This window comes from Hippocampus bargibanti, linkage group LG01 (genome assembly GCF_051943395.1).
Source record: "Hippocampus bargibanti isolate YZ-2025 linkage group LG01, ASM5194339v1, whole genome shotgun sequence".
Lineage (NCBI taxonomy): Eukaryota > Metazoa > Chordata > Actinopteri > Syngnathiformes > Syngnathidae > Hippocampus > Hippocampus bargibanti.
The window spans coordinates 37,575,577-37,597,211 of NC_142734.1; the positions used below are offsets into that span (position 1 = coordinate 37,575,577).

The 21,635-nt window shown below is 44.4% G+C and overlaps 1 protein-coding gene across 2 annotated transcripts; it reads left to right on the forward strand.

Moving 5' to 3' along the window:
• LOC148904195 (XK-related protein 7-like) lies at positions 1 to 21,430 on the forward strand. 2 transcript variants are annotated; one of them, XM_089015512.1, is made up of 5 exons: positions 1 to 391; positions 933 to 1,821; positions 16,353 to 16,552; positions 17,039 to 17,258; positions 18,030 to 21,430. In XM_089015512.1, the coding sequence occupies exons 2-5, from the start codon at positions 1,190 to 1,192 to the stop codon at positions 18,832 to 18,834; spliced, it is 1,857 nt and encodes a 618-aa protein (XP_088871638.1). In that variant the 5' UTR covers positions 1 to 391; positions 933 to 1,189; the 3' UTR covers positions 18,835 to 21,430. The 2 variants fall into 2 exon arrangements, with proteins under 2 accessions (XP_088871638.1, XP_088871630.1); XM_089015504.1 differs by having other exon boundaries at positions 1 to 1,821.
• The last annotated feature ends 205 nt before the right edge of the window (positions 21,431 to 21,635 follow it).

The window sequence follows — 21,635 nt, forward strand, 5'->3', positions numbered from 1 at the left end:
AAGTGCAAGAATAAATTGCTAGTGAGCGGCGTGTGACATAAACAGAAAGTGCTTGCAAAAGCGAAGGTGTAAGAACAAAGTAAAATGAACGAATAGATGAAATTGCGAGAGAGAGTCCAGTCCACACATCGAAATCAAGAGGTAAACACAGCAAAGAACAATTGACAAAATGGAAGCGGAGAAGGGCAACTATGAACTTTCCAGAAATGATCACTTCAGGCAAAAAAAAAGGTTAAGAATCCGACGAGAGTTGGCAATTTGGCTGGACCTTCAATCTTACTACAACAGTCACGGGTGGAATAAGGAACAGGTGCGGCTGCGAGAAGGAAATGCCCTTCACGTTCGCTGGAGCTGGAACCAAACACAAACAGGGCATGGCATTTACATTTTGGTGAGTGAATCAAGGTGTGGATAGAAAAATGGCCAACGTTACGCCATAGCACATGAATGTTTTTTTTGCAGTTCCGAACAAACATTGCATTATTCTTTGACTTCGACTGAGGCATGACTATTTGTATACCTTTCACCCTTAAAAAGGAAACACAAACTTCCTCTAATCATTGTCGGAAAGATCTGTAAAGTTCATAATTTCATCTAGACAATTATCACCCGGACATTCACGCACCAAATATAAATTGGTGTAAATATAAAGACAATTTGCATGGAAAATGAACAGTATGTGAAGGAGAAGTATATTTTGTTGTTTTTTTTTTGTGTGAAAAATGTCTTTGGTGGAATGCCTTGAGTTGTTCTTTTTCGTGGCAAATGTGTGGCTCAGTCAGGAAAGGCTGGGAAAGACTGTTGTTATTACGCTGATGCCCACTGGGTGGTGGTGTTTGACCTTTGCTGCAAAATTTCATTGTTTTAATTCAAAGGAAAAGGCTTGCGTATGCAAATTGTACACTTAATCTTCCTTTGTTTTGTGTTATCAGATATTGTTTTTAGATAGACGCCCCTTGACGGTCCAAATGCCTGGCGTTTTATCCAGAACGCCAAGAACAAATAGGCTGCCACGTGCGTGCGTGTTGAATTGTGAAGGCAAAATAAAAAGACTACGAGCTCCGCAAGCGCTCCAAATGCTCCTTGGCGCTTAATTGGCTGCTGATGAGGCTATTTATGACGTCACCCCTCCACCGCCGCCCCCCTCCTCCATCGCCTCCTCTCGTCTTTCTCTCCTACCCCGACCAACATGGCCGCCAAGTCTGACGGAGCAGCGGTGGCCGCGGAGGATGACAATCCGCCGAGGAGCCTCCCGGAGCCGGGCCGAGCCACCCCCGCCTCCCCCGCCGCGGTCGCCGCCTGCGGCGCCCGGCCCCGCCGCGGACCCCCGGGCGGACGGGCGTACACCTTGCTGGACTGCTGCTGGGTCCTGTGCGCCCTTCTCGTCTTCTTCTCCGACGGCGCCACCGACCTGTGGCTGGCCGCCGACTACTACCTGCGAGACGACCACTGGTGGTTCGGCCTGACGCTCGTCTTCGTCGTGGTGCCGTCGGCCGTCGTGCAGGTTCTCAGTTTCAGGTGGTTCGTCTACGACTACTCGGAGCTGAGCGGCGCGGACAGGGCGTCGGGAAAGGGGGGCGAAGCGAGCGGCGACGCCGCTGTCGGAACCAAGGACAGCGACCGGTGCGGTGCGGCCGACGCGACCGACGCGTCCAACGCGGTCAACGCGGTCAACGCGGCCAAGGCGACCAAGGCGACCCCCGTCCCTACGAGAGAAGGGCGTGCGACCGAGAAGAGCGTGCGACCTCGCAGATGTTGCACCGTGTGCATTTGGGTCTTTCAAACGGTACTCCACGCCTTTCAGCTGGGACAAGTGTGGAGGTAGGACATGTGTTAGTGTGCGCGCGCGCGCGCTATGCTGCTTTTTGTTCGACGCACACACGTGTCAGCAGTCAGCCTTCACACACTGTCGGTATGATGACTTTGTGTTTGTGTGTCATCAGCATGCATAGTGGTACCTTGATTTACAATTTTTGATTTCCGTCACCAAACTCATAACTCGACGCAATACGCTATACGTATTTCTCATCAATACAACACTAGCCATTGAAATGAATGAAAATGGGCGAAATCAGACAGCCCCGAAATGTGGCCACCATCCAAGGACATATCTCTTCCACACTTGTACCCATTTCTCAGTAAAGTATGTAGTGCCATTGTGAATACGGACGCTCCCCTACTTACGAACATTAAAGTTACAAACAACGGTACATACGAGCATTTTTGTAGTAACCTACAGTATGTAGTATTCTTTCCAGTTGTACACGTAAGTATCTTTATAGCGCATATATTTTATATAATGTTTATTTTTCAGTACAAACCAGTGCAGGTTACTTATACAAACCTTGATTATATATTCCATAGAAAATATAGCACTGAAGCCACTTACAAACCAATTCACCTTCCGAACGACCGTTCAGAACATGTATCGTTCGTAAGTTGGGGAGCATCTGTATTTACAGAAGTCAACTAACAGTGAGCAGGCAGACGTTGTCGATGTGCAACCCTTTGCGAAGAGTGGGGCGGACCCTTTGGGGTCGTGCAGTGTGCTGTCAGGTGACCATGGGGAAGTGCAGTGTTTTTTTTTCTCCCCATAGTAGAAGAAACTGTAATTGCGCATCCACTGCAGTAGGTGGCAGTGGCACTCTCATTGCTAGCCTGCACTAGAAGGCAGATAAATCCAACATGGTAACATGGGGGTCAACGCGTTCCCCTGCTGTCCTCACAAAGCAGAGTTGGAATTTGCTGTGGCTTTTCTCCTCCCACATTTCAAAAACCCCCACGGCAGGCTGATTGAACACTCCAAATTGTCCCTAGGTGTGATTGTGGGTGGGAATGGTTGTTAGTCTGTGTTCCCTACAATGTGCTGGCAACAAGTTCAGGGTGTCCCCAGATTACTTCCTGAAGACAACCGGGATAGGCTCCGCGATGTCTGTGACCCTTGGATAAGCGTATTGGAAAATGAAGGGATGGATGCATGGATAAACCAACCCTTTTGCTTTGCACTGCAATATACAGACTACGTTCATGTGAAGGGATATTTTGACGGACAGGTATAAAAATAATGAAGAATACCTTAAAAAGTCAAAGTCACCATTGCCTTGGCTGTGGTTTTTAGTGCTAGCTCTCAACAAGACTCATGTCGAGGTGGCTCATTTTGTTTCGTGGCTGTCATTGCTAAAAAAAAAGTCTGCTTCCCAAAATAGGATACAGGAAATTGAAACGAGGCAATTTTGAAGGCCTCATTAGCCACGCATACGCTGGTGTTGGAGAATCAACTCAAGCCCGTATTTTAAATAGGACTGCTGATAATGTCTCTTGAATGTCATTTTATTGTTGTTGAAAGTTGTCGGCTCTTCTTCCATCTCATACTTTGGTCTTGTGATGAAGTTATCCTCCTTGTTTTTTTTTCAACTTTTTTTCAATGGCATCACAAGACTAAGTTGAGCGCTCAGACCTTTATAGAGACAAAGGCAAGTGCACCTGGTTTTCAAAATAAAATGTCTTTCAGTGTCCAATGATCAGTAGACGTCTGCATGATGTCCATAAAAGTGAGCTGTGACCACACGAGATTGAGAAATTAGCCAGTGCCAAATGACATGAATGCACTTTTTGGAAGAAAAGTGGCCAACTCAAATCACACAGCCAAATCTGGACAACAACAAAATGTCTTGCGAACCGCCAAAGAAATCATATGCATCTACATCAAGTGCTTCTTTTTCTAAAATCTTGATTAAAACGTTACTTTGTCTCACATATTCTAACTTTTATTGCTAGATACATGCTAGGTAATCATACATCATTTATAGATGATCAAAATACAAGGTGGTGCTCAAAAATAGTTCCATTTTATTTTTTATTGGTTTATCTATTAATACTTTGAAGGGATATACATCAACAAAACATTGTTGTCGGTAAAAAAAAATGTTGCTTTTTTTGACTCAACCACATGCGTTTCAACACGCTGCTAAAGTTCCAATAGCGACTGCCTTCCATATACGCACCAAACAATCAAATCCTTTACGGGTACAACCAGTACTACTTGCACAGGTAGAGGAGCATTAATATATACAACACAATGGCACAGTAATTTTCATTTGGTCACTACGCACACTGCACAAGATGACATTTTTCTTCTTGACATTGTTCTACACTGTTTGTTTGCACTAGATTTGCGCTTGCTGGGAATATACAATTGGTTCCTTAATAGTAGATATTCATGACAAGGTTCTTGAGAAGTAATACCTGCAAAATTCCAGTAGCACAAAGCTCAGATCAGTGTGTCTTTGTGTGTGTTTGCAGACAGTCAGTCAGTCAGTCAGTCAGGTTAGGAGAGGCCAACTGATTTTCAAGTCTTCAGGTCAGCAACATCTGACAAAGTAAACCGCTTAGAAATACAAATGTACGCTTATTGGAGATTGGGTGAAAGAGATGCCCATTGCATGGTAAGATCAGAGCATTGTCATCAAATGGTGAGTATAGTTTAGCTGTGTGCTGATGACCATTTTGTGTTTGGGAGCCTTTTACTGAGCCAGTTGCTTGTTCTGTAGCCACAAAGGGACATAAGTCTTCTTGTGCCGGTCCCAAGCCCCGATAAATACAGAGGCTTGTGTCAGGAAGGGCATCCGACGTAAAAGCTGGGCCAAAACAAACATGCGTATCATACCTCTGAAGATGGAGGCTACTGATTCGCTGTGGCGACCCCTTGAAGGGAAAAGCCGAAAGGAAAAGAAGACATGAATACCGACATCTACCTTTGATAGTTTTATACGCTGCCAAATGTCACTTTCAGCAGAAATGCTTGTATGTCAAATCAAATTCCAAAGTAGTTGCCACGAGAGCGAGTGGCCGCAGCTCAGTATTAAACATTGAGATTCACGTTACGCCAGCTAATTTCAAAGGTGAGCATGTGGGATTTGACATAATTACACGCAGAGACAGTCATAAAAGTGTGTTAATAATCAACAATAAGATGCTGAGCCATGCATCTTTGGAATGTTGAGGAAGGCGTGCTGATACAGCATGCCGTTTGCTCCTGTGTGACGCACGCTGTACGACAACTGAAAAAAGTCGACATAAGGTGAAGAGAATTTCTCTTTGAGCACGTCAATCAAAACTTCATCTTAGTTTTTATCTTTGATGCTGAATATCAAAGGATTGTATACATCAAGTCAAAGTCATCTTTCTTGTCAAATCTGCTAATATGCATGACATACAGCACAGATGAAATGACTGTCCTCTCCGACCCAGCGTGCGAGGCACTTAGAATGACTTAGAATTGCAGGTCAAGACGTAGTTTCTTTCCTATAGGACATTTCAATCTGAACAAATGGGGATTTGACAAGCTTTCTTCAATTCATCCAGTACTCTGGATACATGTTACCAACGGGTTTAAGAGCAAAAGCCGACGAGTGCTGTATTTAGACTAAAATAGATCCATGCCTATTAACGGATTGAAGATGTCTGCTTTTGCATTTCAACCTGTCAGTCGCACACTGGTGGATGTAACAGAATGAATCTGATCGATCCCCTGCAATGCGCTCTCATCTCCAAAAATCCAGAAGAAGGAACGAAAGGAAGAATGCGCTTCATGGAATCAAAGAAGACTACCGATTGAGATAAGTCATGATTGTTGGTGATGTACATTTTCAGACAATTTGATCAGCTTCTTTGCGCCAAACCAGATCAATCGACCCTGGCCAGAGTTTAACTGCATGTCTGGAGCTGTTCCAAGTGGAGCAATGGCTTCAAGTGGAGGACTGCCAGCTCCATCTCGCCACTTGTGTGTGTGTGTGTGTGTGTGTGTGTGTGTGTGTGTGTGTGTGTGTGTGTGTGTGTGTGTGTGTGTGTGTGTGTGTGTGTGTGTGTGTGTGTGTTTGTGTGTGTGTGCGCGTGTGTGAATTACGGCCCTCACACTTCATTTGTATTTTGCCTGCCCATAAAGGGTCTGCAGTAAAAAAAAAAAGATGTCTGCCATGGGCACTGAAAATCTGACAAGATTAAACGGAGAGAGCTAACTGGTCTTTTCAGTGGAGATAAATTTGGGACATCTATTTGTCAAGAACTTGACCAATGTATTTTATTTGGGTGTTGCAATACATCAGAAACATCCATTGGGACATGCTGTGGTTCTTCCATCAGCATGTGATTGATTGTGTAAAAGTTTGAAAGCCCAAATGTAGAAGCTCCTGTTGAATTGTTAAATTGTACTAGACTGGGAGAATGAGATGGCCTGACTGCTGGCTGACTCCTCCCTGTCAACCGAGACGTTTTTCCTGTATTTTATACCATTTTTATCATTTCAAATAATCGACGGCAAACTACAACTTCGATACGAGAAAAAAAAACATTTTAAAAAAGTGTGAACCGATCTTACAAAGACCATTTTGGCTGAAATGCAGTTGGTCAGAACTGCTTGTAGCCAACGGCAATGCTGTCGTTATTATTGTCACGGCAAACCAGCAAAGGTCATCCTCAATCCTCATATGGTCGGAACGATAACAGCATAATGCGCGCGTGCACGCTAAAATGTCTGCATTTCCACTTGCGTTAGCGTTTCCAATTACTATGTACAGCGTACTCCAAGTTTTATACGGGAATTGTCATCATTTATAAGGCCAAGGTTGACAGGATGTGATGTTTAGTTTTTTCTTTGCGCACCAAAATGTAATTGAATGTAACCAAAATGTAATCTGCTTAAATTAGAGCCAGATTCCAACAATAACAGCCATGGGATAAGATGTCACACCTCATTTAGTCTTCAGTGAATGTTTTTCATTTTAGTCTCACTGATTGTATCACTCCAGTGGCAAAGTGGTTGTCTCAGCATTTAAGTCGAAAAATGGTTTTCTCCAATCTTTGTTTTGCAATGTCTCTGTAGTTTCCTTTCAAGATGAAATCTTCAAGCTTGCGGGCGCACCGCCTCCCGTGGCGCAAACAAACTGAAAGCAAGTTCTGATCAAATGAAAATGTTGCTCCGGGGAGCAGACGATTTAATACAATAGTCTCTGTGCTTAATCATTGGTTGACAAGATGACCAAGCTGAAGTTCACTTGAACTCAAAGAAAAAATACTTTGGTGACGGACGGACGGACGGACGGATGGACTTTCCATCAGTAATGAGACAATGCTCACCTCTGACAGTATGCCATACTGTGGCAAAATGTATTTTCCGGGGTCTCGGGCGCACCCCCAAATAATGGTGTATTTTCAAACCTTTTCCATAGATAATGCGCACCAGACACTAAGGCCAACCTTCAATGAATAAAAATGCTTTTCCAAATGTAATATATCAACAGCTAAAACATGTCCAAATATAAGGCACACACCATTGTTAGGCGCTACAGGAGAGGCTAGGTGTATGCGCGACATCTTTGATGGGGGGAAATGGAGTCGGTGGCTGTCGACAGCCTTTCCAGACCTGTTGTGGCTCCATATTACTTCCCATGCAAAGCGCAACGGCGTATAAGACGCGAGTTTTGAAGACTGTTTTAACGTCTCTTTTAGCAATGTGGCTTTCTGGGATTTGTTGTTACCCTTCTGACCCTCGACCGCTTCCTGCAGTTGATGCTGAGGAAATCCGAGACTGACTCGCAACTCACCGGGCACTCGTAGTTGGCATCCGCCTCCCTAGCAGCGGCTAGCCCGCCAGGCGACGGTTGTGTCTTTAAGGTTTTTTTTTCAAGCATGTCATGGCGGCGGTGTGCGAACGCGCGGAGGCTCATGTAAAATTCAATACAGTTATTGATTATGAATAAAATGATGCCTGCGGTGGAAAGTGTTGATGATCCGTAGCCACCTGCCTGTCTGATGCGCCAACTGATGTTTGTCTATCAGCCTCTGCTGAATAATTCACCGCAGCCCTCTGGGGAGCTGTCAATCATGTGTCTTACGTGTGTTTGCGTGTTGAACGTCTCATTGCTTTTCCTTTGTTCCAGACGTGACGTCACGTCAGGCATCGTCGTCAACTCGAAAACAAGACTTCAGTACGAGTCTTAAAACATCAAATATAGCTTTAATATGCGGGGGAATCTTTGTAAAATACACTCAGTAGACGTCATTTGAAGTGATTTGACAAATTATGGATGCAACTTTTCCGCAGGCGTCGGTTGTCCTTTAAATACACACAAGTATCGTGGGATGCGGTCTTAGTTTGCCTCGTGTCCCCGGCCGGCCCAAATGGAGGCACTTCCTGCTCTGGTCATAGATAGTGTTTGTTGGCACCCTCAAAAGGTCACGTGATAACAGAGGACCTCCTGACTAGTTTCCCCTCGACTGCATATCAACTAGCGATGGCGTAGGTTGCTCTCCAGCGGAAGGCTGCACATCTCCACAAACGGTTGGTTGCCAGAAAGTCGTCAGGGGGCGGCAACGTTGCACTTGTTTTACGGCCTTTGGCTCCAAATGAAGCACTCTGTCAGAATTGCTCCCAGTTAGCCTGTGAATGAAATCTTCAACGGCTGATGTCGTTTGAAAGGCAAAGTGTGCTTCAAGGCTTCTGCGGTTGAATGGGCTCTAACGGTTTTTGGAAGCCATTAACAGCTGACTGAAGGAAATCGGCTGTAATTCAGCTGTAATTTTGATGAGATGAACCGAACACAAGCCGAAAAGCGCCGTGACTCCTCATAAGGCTACACTTCAATCCCGAGTGCTGCACTCATGTATGAAAAAGGGCAAAGACAAATTTTCAATTCCCGAATAAATGTGGCAATGGCAGTGAATGAGTTAAAAGACAAGTCTTGAAATCAAAGAAATATTCTACTGCCTTCTTAACAGGATTATGGGGTTTGAAGCTCCAAAACGTCTAACTTCAAGCCGAGCAAATTCTGAACCGTGCAACCTTATTAGTGTTCAAGATTCCAGCGTATTCCTTCGCATCGCTGTGCTGTGCTAGCTTAGCTCCCTATTCATAAAGCCCGTGTCAGACCTCTGGCTATGTTATGTCTCTGCCACGAGGGGGCAGTATTTGCCTTAATACAGAAGCCCCCCCCTTTCAAGCTCAGATAACTCCAGACCCATATAATTTGGGAATTATGTAACTCTTCTTTCTGACGAAAGAAAAGAGTCTAAGGTTTCTTATGCTGATTTGAATGTTTGGAGTGGACACATGTTTATACGTCTGGCAGCGAATGAGCTCATATTATCGCAGTTTTATTGGAATATTCACCAATATTACCATGATGCTAATGCGTCCATTTCGTCGACGTCGTAACAATTCCGACATAAAACCTTTCATCTATGAATGGTCACGGAATGAGCAAATATCTGGGAATGTCAAGAAGAACATTCATGGTCACAACACAAGCACAGGAGAATATTTGTCTTTCTAGGGTGTGTTTATTTCCGCCATTTTGTGGTTTCTATTTGATGGATGTTGCAATTGGATCGGGCCCGCCCCGCCATCCTGGTGACGGATGAAGTCCTACGAGAGGAAATCAATCACCAACCTAGTTGAGCTTCAGCTTTCACTCGGCTCAGTGCGCCTGTTTGCTTTAAGCTAAACTTAAAGGGCAGAAATCAAGCTTTTTTTTCATTACTCTTCTTTGAATTCTCGTGTTTTCACATGCCATATGCCGCCCTGACATATTTTACACAAATATGACCTTTCTTCAATGCAGACGCACAACTGAATGACCTTTTGTCGCTGTCCAAGCCGTCTCTGAAACGGTCCTTGCGGTCACTTTGTGAGCGATTTTGTCGCTATAGTTGATGTCGTCCATTTCAGGTACAGCAGTTAGCACAGTGGGCCGCTTATCATGTTATCGGGTCACATGGTGCATGAAAGGCTTCGTTTCGAGCCACGCCTCACCATGCTCGGGAAAGGAGCGACAACTGGTGGCGAGCTTAACACCGCTCTGATGCCGCAAATTGTGATTTGAAGCACGAGCTTTTGATTCGACTGGCTTTGTAGTATAACGCCACGACGCTTTCTCTCTAACAATCAATCGAATGCCGAAGAATGTGTCACCGCCGCGACGAAAGCCGTGGGAGTCACTGAAGCAGCGTTTTTGTTTTAGAGTTCCTTCCTTCAACAGCTGTTGTGCGAGCGCCCATCAATGGGAAACAAAAGACTTTCTTGTTCTCTTTTCTGCTCAACACAAGAAAAACGAACGTTGAAAGTACAGGCAGCGGCCACGCCATCTTCTCCGGCATGGCGCACAATTAAGATAGCGAGGCGAGGAGGAGGTGTGAGAGCTGGATGAATGCAGGAGAAGAAGAGCGGCAAAGTGGGACGGAGAAACCATTGAAGATGGCTCATTTTAGATTCAGGATGAAGAAAGAAAGTTGTGGAAATGATGCACGGTGGGACAAATCTCACCCACAAATTGAGGGTGAGAAAGTTGTCGCCATAACAACGTCATTGAAACAGAAATCAAGAAATTGCCATGGAATGGCTTCTCATTTGCCACTCGGGAATTATTGAGCTTGGACGGATTCAGTGATGACAAATAAAGCACATCCATCTTGCGCGCGCATGAAATTAATGACGTTTTCAAATTTGAAGTAAAAAAATAATGACTGTTTTTGTGGTTTACATGGGACAATTTTCAATTTGGCTTCAGACTTCATCAAGCATCATGGACCTTACATGCATGATTTGCTTTTGCGGGCCGAATAAAATGATGTGGCGGGCCAGATTTGGCCCCCGGGCCTTGACTTTGACACCTGTGCTGTAGAGTCTTACACTGGCGTCATGTTTTGCGACTGAAAATGCAATTTGTCATTGTTTCATCCTCTTATCTGAGTGGCTAAAAATCAGGGGCATGTGATAGCTTAAAATAGCCATCCATCAAACACATTTTTTGGCTGCTTAGTATTTTAGAGGTGTCAAAATGAATCAATTCATCGATGAACACATTAATCATACTTGGATTTTCAAAATCGAATCATACTTTAGAGTCCTAAAATTGTTCAAATCTTCTGTTTTCAACCTCTCAACATTAATTTTTTAATTTCCAGAGTTCTTCTTTAAAGAAGGCTAATTGTGTGTGGGGTTTTGTTTTTTTTCAAATTATCCGAGTTGTCTTTGGAAGACAATGTCCTCATCAGGAACTGAATAAGTGTCAAACAATCCAAAATAATATTTGAGGGGGAAAAACAATGCTTGACTGTTTGGTGATGACATGCCGCATAAACTCTAAACGTGGAGAAGAATGATGTCAGATCATTTCCAAGCAGCCGGAAGTTCCCCTGATCACATTTGTACACATTATTGAGCAATTTAACATCCACGGTCATGTCAACGACCTCCCCCGAATGACAAATTGGATAGACCAAAGAAGGGAGCCATCTTCATTGCCCTTTGTTTCATGACATCACGTGTTTGGAAGGTTTTGTTCTCGTCTCCTTTTTTGTTCACATCACGAAATGTGTCCTTTGCGTCTGTCGACTTTTAATACCCCAAACAAATGTACAGGTAGAATTAAAAGACGCGATAGTGATTGTAGCGCGCCTGCGACACAAATGAAAAGGTATCTTCCTTCCAGAGAATATCCGTGATGCATGTGTGATCGCGAAGCCCTGAGAATTGCCCCTGGGAAAGTCCTTTGATCTGGATCTGAGCCTGTATGCCTGCCCGCCCCAATGGTTCACTCTGCAGACCGTGTCCCCCTGCAGGAACACCGGCCCGCATTGACATCATCAAATCCCTCGCGCTTGCGTGTGGGTGGCCGTTTGCCACGCCTGTCCATACAATATTCAGCTCCAAGAGTCACATCTTTTGGAAAATATCTTGCTTGACCACCCGCAGTCAGAAAAGCCCAATGAACAGGACACGGGCATGCTCATACGCGCACGTGCACACATTTTCAGGTTCATAATCAGCGTCACTGGTTAACTATTTCACGATTAGCGCTTAACATATTAGATTACATGACATGACATTGCATTAGATAACATTACATGACATTGGATTACTCTTACATTGCTTGAGATTAGATGACGTTATATTAGATTAGTCGTTATTATAAATTCACAGTGGAGAAATGCACGATTCACAGCAGCAAAATAATGAAAGGAATTATATTAATTATATTATAATTATCATGTCATTAGGTTTGTCATGAAAGCGTTCATCTAACCTTGTGCGAGCTCATTCGGTTCTGATTGGTTAACTAGCCATGTCTCTTTGATCAAAACGATTCACCAGATGCATTTGTGCAGCAAACATGATTCCCCAAACATGTGAAGAAGCTTTTACGCTCCCAGACTGAGAAATTGCTGATTTGACCTGAAAAGTGAGCCCTGAAATCTGCGTTGCTTCCTCCCGGGAAGCGGCTTCTACCCGCCTCGCCGCACGGGTGCCTCCTCTGCCTCAATTTGATGCTCTTTCTTGTCTTTGCATCATGCGCACATGTCAGCGTTCCTCCTCCTACTCCTACTCCTCAAATCTTTGTGGAATGGCGTCATCCAGGTGCAAGTTTTTCCTGATACGAACAACCGTATACGTTTCAGTCTTGTAGTCATTGTCGGTCGTGATTGGCCGGACGTCACCATTTGTTTTCGATTGCGTCACAGATGAGGTACCTTGAACTGCCATCTGCAGCGGTGTGTGCTTACAGATAGTGGCGGGCCATGCATATGGGCCCCTTGGGCCTTCAGTAGCGCTACGTCGGCATCAATCCGCAGCTGTGACTGTCAATAAAAGTACCGACACAGCGTGCTAGGTCTGGCCAGTATGCTCTTGTCACTAGCGACTAGTGATGCTATGATTGACTGGCGACTAGCCAAACAACACTCTGCGAGCAGACCCTGCGCGTCACCAACTCCAAACCTGATTGGTTAAAGCAACAGAGTCATCGACGCCGCATTTGCAGTCACGCTGCAGGGCCTGCGGAACTGATTGTGAAGGCGTCCAGGTAGATTTCTGACCCTGGTCACAAACGATGGGAGAGATGTGATTCGTTCAATGCTTAAATATGAAAAGGATCATAAAATATCATTTACATCAGTCTGTGATTCAGCCAGCAGAGAACGCTTTGCAGGCACTGACCACTGCTTACAGACATTAATAATCAGATTAATTTTGAGTCCAATTTCCTTCTTCTGACCAAAGTCAGGAAAGGACCAATGATTGATGTCTCTGAAAAAAATATACTGAGCAATTAGTGGGGTGACGCGAGTGATTTATTCCGCCCTCCTCCCTTTGTCGCTCCGAAAATGACAGATGTTCAATCAATCAATGTTCATCTTCCTGTCAAAATAGGAAGCAAAATAGGAAGATAAGGGAAAGTAAGTATATTGAGGTATTTTTTGAATGTTGCTACACAATGAAGGGCAGTTGGCCAACGCACACAAAGAGAGTTTGGGACTGAGGTGAGCAGTTCAAGTGTGCCCACGTGTCCCATTATGGGGCTCAATGTAGCAACACAGTCAAAATGGTGGTTGGACGCCTCTGACCGCTTGGCCACTTACTGCACCATCCACATCGTAGCCTTTTTATTCAAATGCTGACCATCTTGAAGACGTCAAGCTTTAAACAGAAACCTCCAACTTGTGTGATGAATGAACGATCGGGACCTTTATGTCACGAGGACTTTTCTTTTCTACAACTGAAACGGCGATTCTCTTAATTGTGTCGCATTCCGCTCTCTTCCGAGCTTCAATGATTTCTTTTTTCCTTTGGCTTGAGCGCGCGTGTGGTTGAAAGAAATGGCCTCTTCAAGTCAAGTCAAGTCAAGTCGTCACGAGTCATTCAAAGTTGCCATCAAGACATAAATGGGCCCACAGCTGCACATATTCTCGCAATCATCAGCGGCCATTGAGCTTTCTCTTTCAAATGTCTTGTTTTTTTTCTCGACCTGTTTCCTCTCACGCTTCTCTCCTGCTCATTTCGCCTCCCGAATTAGAAACAGCGCCTCCTCCACTTCCTCCTCCCATCCTGTCTCCAACGTTTCTTTTATCTGGGGGTGAAAATCTCATTGCGTCCCTTTTCAGAGAGACTGATTATCTCCCGCTGCGATTTGGCCACTTTTCAGTCGCAGCACAGACGACGCCGGTGTTCGCATTCATGTGAACGCTGGAAAATTGGATTTCACGGCAAGCAAATGATTGTTTTATTTTTTTTCCCGTTTCAAAAAAGGACCTGGGCCATGACACCAGGTTGCTGGCATTTGCCTTTCGACTATCAATTTCCAAAGGCAAAAGGCTTGCGCCCCTCTGAGCGTCCGTTTACTTTTTGGTACCTGTAACGTTTTTGTCCTGGTTTCTGGTGATGGTGATTTAGCTGCAGATCTCTCATCAGTCCCGGTGGATCATTGGAACATTTCGAGGTGAATGAACTTAACATCCATGTTTTGTGATTGTGGGAGGACGCGGGCCGATCCGGAGGCAACTTGTACCGGGACAAGCAAAAACATCAACTTGCAAAGAAAGGAAATATTTCTTTGAAGACACTCTGGGCAATCGTCGAGCTGTCTGGAAACAAAAATAGTTCATAAAAGATGAGAAGTCACCCAATTATTTTGATGTTCTACTTTCATCACCTTGCTGCTGTGAACTGTAAATGTCTCCACCGCGAGACAAATCAAGGCTAATCCAATCCAATCGGGGTGGAAGGATGTGGTTTTGAAAACCTGCCGTGATGAGAAAGTTGCTTCAACCCAGACCGCCACCATCTGTCGTTGTGATTTTTGATTCACAGTCTTTCAAACTCGTCAATTGAAAGTTACTTCAGGGACTGGCCTGGGGCTTGTATTGGGTTTGTTTTCCCTCCACTGATTGGCCTGAGGGATGCCTGCATCACTAGCAGGGGAAGCCATGTTTATTCGACAAAAACAACACACACACACACACACACACACACACACACACACACACACACACACACACACACACACACACACACACACACACTGCAGCATAAGACACAACATTTCCTTCTCCCTGAATTTCAGACTCATGGCTGAAAATAGCACTCATCAGCAAACAGACAAGCGTGCGCACACACACACACTTACACAAATCTCACTTGAGTGGCTATGTGGGGCAGCAGCTTGGGGATAGATTCACTCATTCACTTTGAATGGCACATGGATATTTATAGAGTGTTTGCGTGTGCGTGCGTGCGTGCGTGCGTGTGTGAACACGCATGCATGAAAGACCGAGGTGGATCAAAAATGTGGATGCTCACACAACTGTTTTGCCGATTATTCTTGTTGCTGCGTAACCATGGTAGCGTTGTGCTGGGGAAAGTGTCTGCCACACACACGCATACACGCACGCACATATCGATGAGCCAATCGGAAATCTGAGTCCATCGGCGGAGCTCATATCGGGTCCAAAATTGATTTTGGCCTTATTTTCTGAACATTGAAATGTCATAAAGTTCCAAATGAGAATGTCTAATTGTCTTGGCAAACACAATCAAAAGATTTGGTGGCAGGCATGCTTGTTTCTCCACTGGTTGCATTGAAAAAGGTCAAAAATCAATCGTTTTGGCTCTAGATGAGAGAAGTGGCACGCAACTACATTGGTGTGTGAAGTCCTAATGTTCGCCATTGAATGCGATCACAAGACCGTGATTCTTTCCGAATCCAGACGGAATGCTTTGCTTCAATTAGGGATGTTCCTGGCAAACGGATTCATGGAGGCCAGGAAAGTGCTGAAAAGTGGACAGAAAAGAAGCGTACGACTCACCTCGTTGATCATTTTTACGAGTCCATGATCATTCATTTGTCACTCTTTCATCCGCCCATTCATTCATCCTCACTTGCCTGTTTCTCCAGGAGTGCTCCATAAACCGTGATGGATCAGCACGCGTGGCAGCTCAGCCATCTTCCCGCGCTTACTCTCATTCCTTCTTGTCTATTTCCTGCCAAGCAAACCTGCAACTCCTTTGCGCATAAATCTATGAACTTCCTCCAAGCTCCTATTTCCTGTTCTCCTTTGGCTTGTTCGTCTGCATGTATGATGAGCCATGTGCGTGTCTGCCTCACGCTTCTGGGGTCTGAGATTCCATTCTTGTTACCTTACCAGGCGATGGCTAGCTCACAAAAAAAAAATGTATGTGTATGTGTATGTGTATATGTATATGTATATATGTATGTATATATATATGTATATATATATGTATGTATATATATGTATGTGTATATATATATATAAGTATATATATATATATATATATATATATATATATATATATATATATATATATATATATATATATATATATATATATATATATATATGTATGTATACATATGTATATATATGTGTATATGTATACATATGTATATATATGTGTATATGTATACATATGTATATATGTATGTATGTATGTATGTATGTATGTATATGTTCGTGGCCTTTAAAACTTTTTGCAATCTATCAATAACCTCGATCGTTTTCAGGTATATCCACGCACTCTACCTGGGCGCCCAGAGTCGTTGGCATGGCGACGGTTCCCACCACCGCTTCCACTGGCGGCTAATGTTTGAGTGCGCTGACATCACCATGCTTCGTCTCCTGGAGGCCTTTCTCAAGTCTGCGCCGCAGCTCGTCCTCCAACTAAGCATCATGATCCATGGAAACGCTGTTCTCCCGCTGCAAGGTGAGACACACGAAGGGATTCATCACGTCGTCATCACGTCCTCACTTTGGATTCATCAATATTGATCCGCTGCGCTTAATTTCTTTGTTGTGCTAAACACGCAAAACAGTTTTCTTTGTAATGTGTTCAAACATATTTATGACATATTTATACAATCAACAAAATGAATGTACCCCATCTACTGCCCAAAGAGAGCTGGGATAGCCTCCGGCGTGCCCGACAGCCGTGTGCGTAGAAGCAAATTGGAAAATGTCTCGTCAGTGAATTTTCAGAAAGGGAAAAAACACATTTGGAACAAAAAATACATGTATACGTTTGTCAACACAGATCAGGCCGAATAGGCAGCATCACCATGGAAATAACTGCATGAATTCTGGAGCAACTAGTTTTATCGAGAAGTTCACAGGTGGAGTTGCAGTCCATATTGTGCCGTTTTGAGTATATTGAGTGAAGTCTTTCCCACGTATATTTTTTGTGTGGGTGCAGGTCTATCGGCCTCGGCCTCTCTGGTGTCCCTGGCCTGGATGATTGCATCCTACCAGAAAGTTCTGAGGGATTCACGTGATGACAAGCTGCCCATGTCTTACAAGGCTGTCGTCGCCCAGATCCTCTGGCACCTGTTCACCATCGGGGCCAGGACCGTGGCCTTTGCCCTCTTTGCCTCCGTCTTCCAGCTTTATTTTGGGATATTCATCGTCAGTCACTGGTGTGCCACATCAACACACACCACGGCAAACCCCGTTTTAAATGAGTTTGTGCAGGAAATGACTAGCGTTGAATGAAATGACGTCTGCTGTGATCTATCGTCAGGCGTTCCGATTCGATTTTTGTTCCAGGCAGTTATCACGTCTACCATTGTTACGGGGAAGGCTATCACATGCTTAGCATGTATTCAAAGTACCGAGCAAGCCTTGTGATTGTGTGACGCAAGATTTGGAATCTTCCAACACATCGATCGTGATAATATTTGTTGATCGCATCACATATTCTAACCCGTTGAAAATAAATTAATCGAGTAACTTTAAGACTGTCTGAATATGGCGCTAGCAGCTCCGCGGCTGCGGCTGACTGACGTAGTTCACGAGTACTAGCTCCTCTAAAAGTCAGTTATCATCCCGCACAATAGCATGGACTAAGCTACAATCCGGAGTAGGATCGCAATCATGAAAAGAGAATGAGTAATTATTAACATGAGAAATGTTTGCTAAGCTAAGCGATCATTCCACGTACTCACAAAATACCGGCATAAACGCTTGTTGCTTCATGACAGTTTTCACTCTCTGAAGTCTCTCCGCGAATGCATTTTCCGGAGAGTAGCCAAGTATGAACAATAAATTGTTTTGAGAGAAAATAATACCTATGTCTCAGTAACGGTCCGTAGGGTGTCTTTATGGTGCTGCGTTCCAGGTCAACACTTTGGTTCCGACGCCATGAGCCAGATGCCTTGGCCGGGCTTTGATGGGCTTTTGTCTTTCAGGTGTCTAATGACATTCTGGATCATCCAAGGGGAGACTGACTTCTGCATGTCCAAGTGGGAGGAGATCATCTACAACATGGTGGTGGGCATCATCTACATCTTCTGCTGGTTCAATGTCAAGGAAGGGCCCAGCCGCATCCGCATGACCGTTTACTACACGGTAACACTGGCTGAGAATGTGGCCCTGACAGCCGCGTGGTACACATACCGCGGGCCTCACACCTCCGACTCCTACGCCCTGGTTGTGGTGTGCCTCGTGGCCTGCAGCTTCGCCTTGGGGACTTTCTTCATGTTGGTCTACTACTGCTGGCTGCATCCCGACGGGCCGGTCCTGGGCACAAGTTGGGGAGGATGCGTGGACGAGGGGATAGCGAGCGCAAGTGGCATGGTGGGTGTGATCGATTCCTGTCTCACCCCGTCCCAAGGTTCGCAAACTGACATGGTTATCACCAGTCCCCCCAGGACTCTACCCAGGACTAAAGACACAGGGGACACGGTTCCCGGGGAGCAGGACGGGGACAGGGAAAGGGATCGGGACAGTTGTCTGCCGGTTTTCCAGGTGCGTCCTTCCCCTTCGTCCTCCCCGGCACTCCTCCACAGGACCTCCTCGTCGCAAGAGGGCCCTGTGATCAGGATCGATCTCCCCAGGAAGAGGTATCCGGCCTGGGATGCCCACTTCATTGACCGCCGTCTCCGCAAGACCATCTTACTTCTGGAGACCACGTCAGCATCCAGCCCGAGGATACAGTACCGGAGTAGCATGATGGGCAGCAAAGAAGTGCTGGAGTATGAGACCACCGTTTAAGCAAATAGGGCTCGACAAGCGAGAAATGCAGTCTGCGATCAAGGCTCTGCGTGAGACCCGTCCTCATCCCAAGACTCGCTTTGGCGGGAGACACTTGGACTAAGAACATGGACGGACTGTTTTTTTGTTTGTTTGTTTTTTTTATTCATGAAAGACACGTGTCTCAACCTGATTGTAAAACGTCAAGTGCAATCTTAGGCCAAGGCACTCTCCCCGCTTGACCAGGTCCAGGTTGAAGCTTCATCTGTCATCTGATGAGGGAATAAGAATGGAATAATCTTCGTCAAATTGGAACGCTTGGAGGTGAAAATTTTAATCTCCCATGGTGGGACAGAGAAGTACAGTATTAGATTTCATCCTTCGTGTCAGAATGAGATTAATGAGATCATGCATGAACATGAACCCTAGGCTGCAGAGACGTCGCACCCCTATGCGCTTTAGATTGTTTTGTTCGGGGTTTAAAATGGCACATTGGGTTGTTGTAGGGCAAAATCACCTGCTGACAAAAGCGTTGCATCCGTAATTGAAATATTAGCATTAAACAAACTTAGATGGAAAACAGGTCAGACCTGGGTTTAAGTGTAAAAATGTGAAAGGTGTAGTTATGATGAAAAAATAAGTCAATTGAACATTGGCACTTCATCAGCCAATTGAGCCTACTTATAATAACTTTGTGTTGAGAGTACAATTCATCTGGACTGTTGCCTCACCAAAAGAAGATATATTCACAACTGTCGTCCAGTTGATTGCATGTCCTTCAGACCTCTGAGAGTATCTCACATGGGTCTATCTGGGTCCACGTTACGTGTTGACATCACGTGGATCAAGGACCGCTGTGACGAGAGCGCCGCCTCACAATGTTGTACAGTCAAGTAAATACAGTACAAATGTCAGATATAAGCTAGTCGAACACGTCATTACTGTTCACATAAAATCTCAACCAAGTGCACACAAGGTTGTGACTGCAAAGTCACAAAATGGGAAACTATTCAAGGGACATGAAGACTTTTTCAAGGCACTGTAAATGTAGGCACCTCCAATGATTTCTTTCTTTTTTCCCCTTCACAACTTCCAAGACTACATGAAATAGATTCACGCAGAACTTCAATTTTTCTAAAGGGAATATTCTTTTGTAATTGACACATAATAAGAGAGAAGTACAAACAAAGAGTCCGATAAAAAAAAGTCGTAGTCCACCATTAGGGGGGAGGGGGGGGGGCAAGGGTAGTGCGTGTTGTCAGATAATGTTACTGTTAGAATGTCGATCTCTTCGTTAGTTAGCATACAACTTGTTGTTTCATGGAGGATGATGTACAGATGGACTGTGCCGTCGTCATCCTGAGAATGAAACTCTTCCATTCATACCATCAACAATCCAAAGTGTCAACCAACTTAAAACAGCAAAGCTAATGACGGACTAACGGCTTTGTACAGTTCTGTATGTGAAATACTTTTTAACGACATACAACTTTTCTTTCTTTTACTTATTTCCAAAAGAGGCATTTCCACCTTGATCAGGATGATTGCATTTCTACACAATATTTTGCAATATATTGCAATACAAATAGGGTCCGTTTTATTTCTTTCTTCAAAAAGAACTTTGTGGTTCACATTTAAAACATGTGGCAAAAAAAGAAAAAGAAAAATGCAAGCAGAGTAAATATGAGAAATGACTGAAATCTAACAGCGATTTGCTTCCCCCTGTTGATCGAGATGATAACGTGAGTGTCCGTGAAGCTGTCGTAAAGCAGCTCGCCCCCGGAAAGCACGTTCCCGCATCGTAATAACACAGATTGCATTGAGTGTTGAAGTTATAAACATATCAAGCTGGCCCCTTACTTTCGGACTCTTGCGCTCACAATGGGCTGACCTTGCATCCATGTTAAAATGGGAACGGAGACATTTGTTTCCATTTGTTTTTTTGTCCAATGTAATGTCTTTCTAATACAGTATTAATGCATTCAGGCCCTCCTCCCATTGTTGCTATGTAGCAACCTCATAGGAAAACAATTTTAACAAATGTTTCCTGACTCGTCCCATCTGATTGGAACGTCTGGCTCACGGTGGCGAGGTCAGCCACTGTTTGTCCGTCCCCTCCCTTTCCATCTATCATGTCAAACGGGACAAGCTCATGTACAGATGTTGTCGGTTGCTGGCGGTGGGGCTTCGCTCTCCAACGAACCAATTCTTATCTTTTTGCTGTGGTGATTATTTATGATTAACTTAAGATGGAAAAAAAGAGATTGATCATATTCTGTTAATTGATGCAAGTATTTATGTTTATTTTTGTATTTGTTTTATATCTATTTCCTATTGTTTAATCACAAAGTGGCCGTATCTTTGGTATGACTCTTACATTAAGATGTAAAAAGTAGATTTTTTTACTCATTTCGTCTATATGTCCATATACGCAGTAGGGTGTGTGCGCGTGCGTGTGTGTGTGTGTGCGTGCGTTTGGAAGCAAGTTGATCATGCCGCGCCATTATCTTCAGAGTGATACTTTCTTGACGGTGTTATACATTTCAAAAAGAAAAAAGAACTCCGCGAACTGTGCTAATAAATGTAGATGGGGAACAATGACTGTAGTAAAAATGGCTCAACAACAGGCGGTCTCCCCGTGTCTCCTTTCAAATGCGTTGGCGTGTATTTTAGTGTGTGTTGTAGTGTGTCTGTGGATTGTTTGACAGACAGTTCGATTGATGTGTATATGGTGTGTATTTGTCGTGCGGCGAGACAGCAAGCAGGTGGAAAGAGGATAAAAGTTCACTCAGCTAGATGCAGGAAGGGTATTGTGAGTTTTC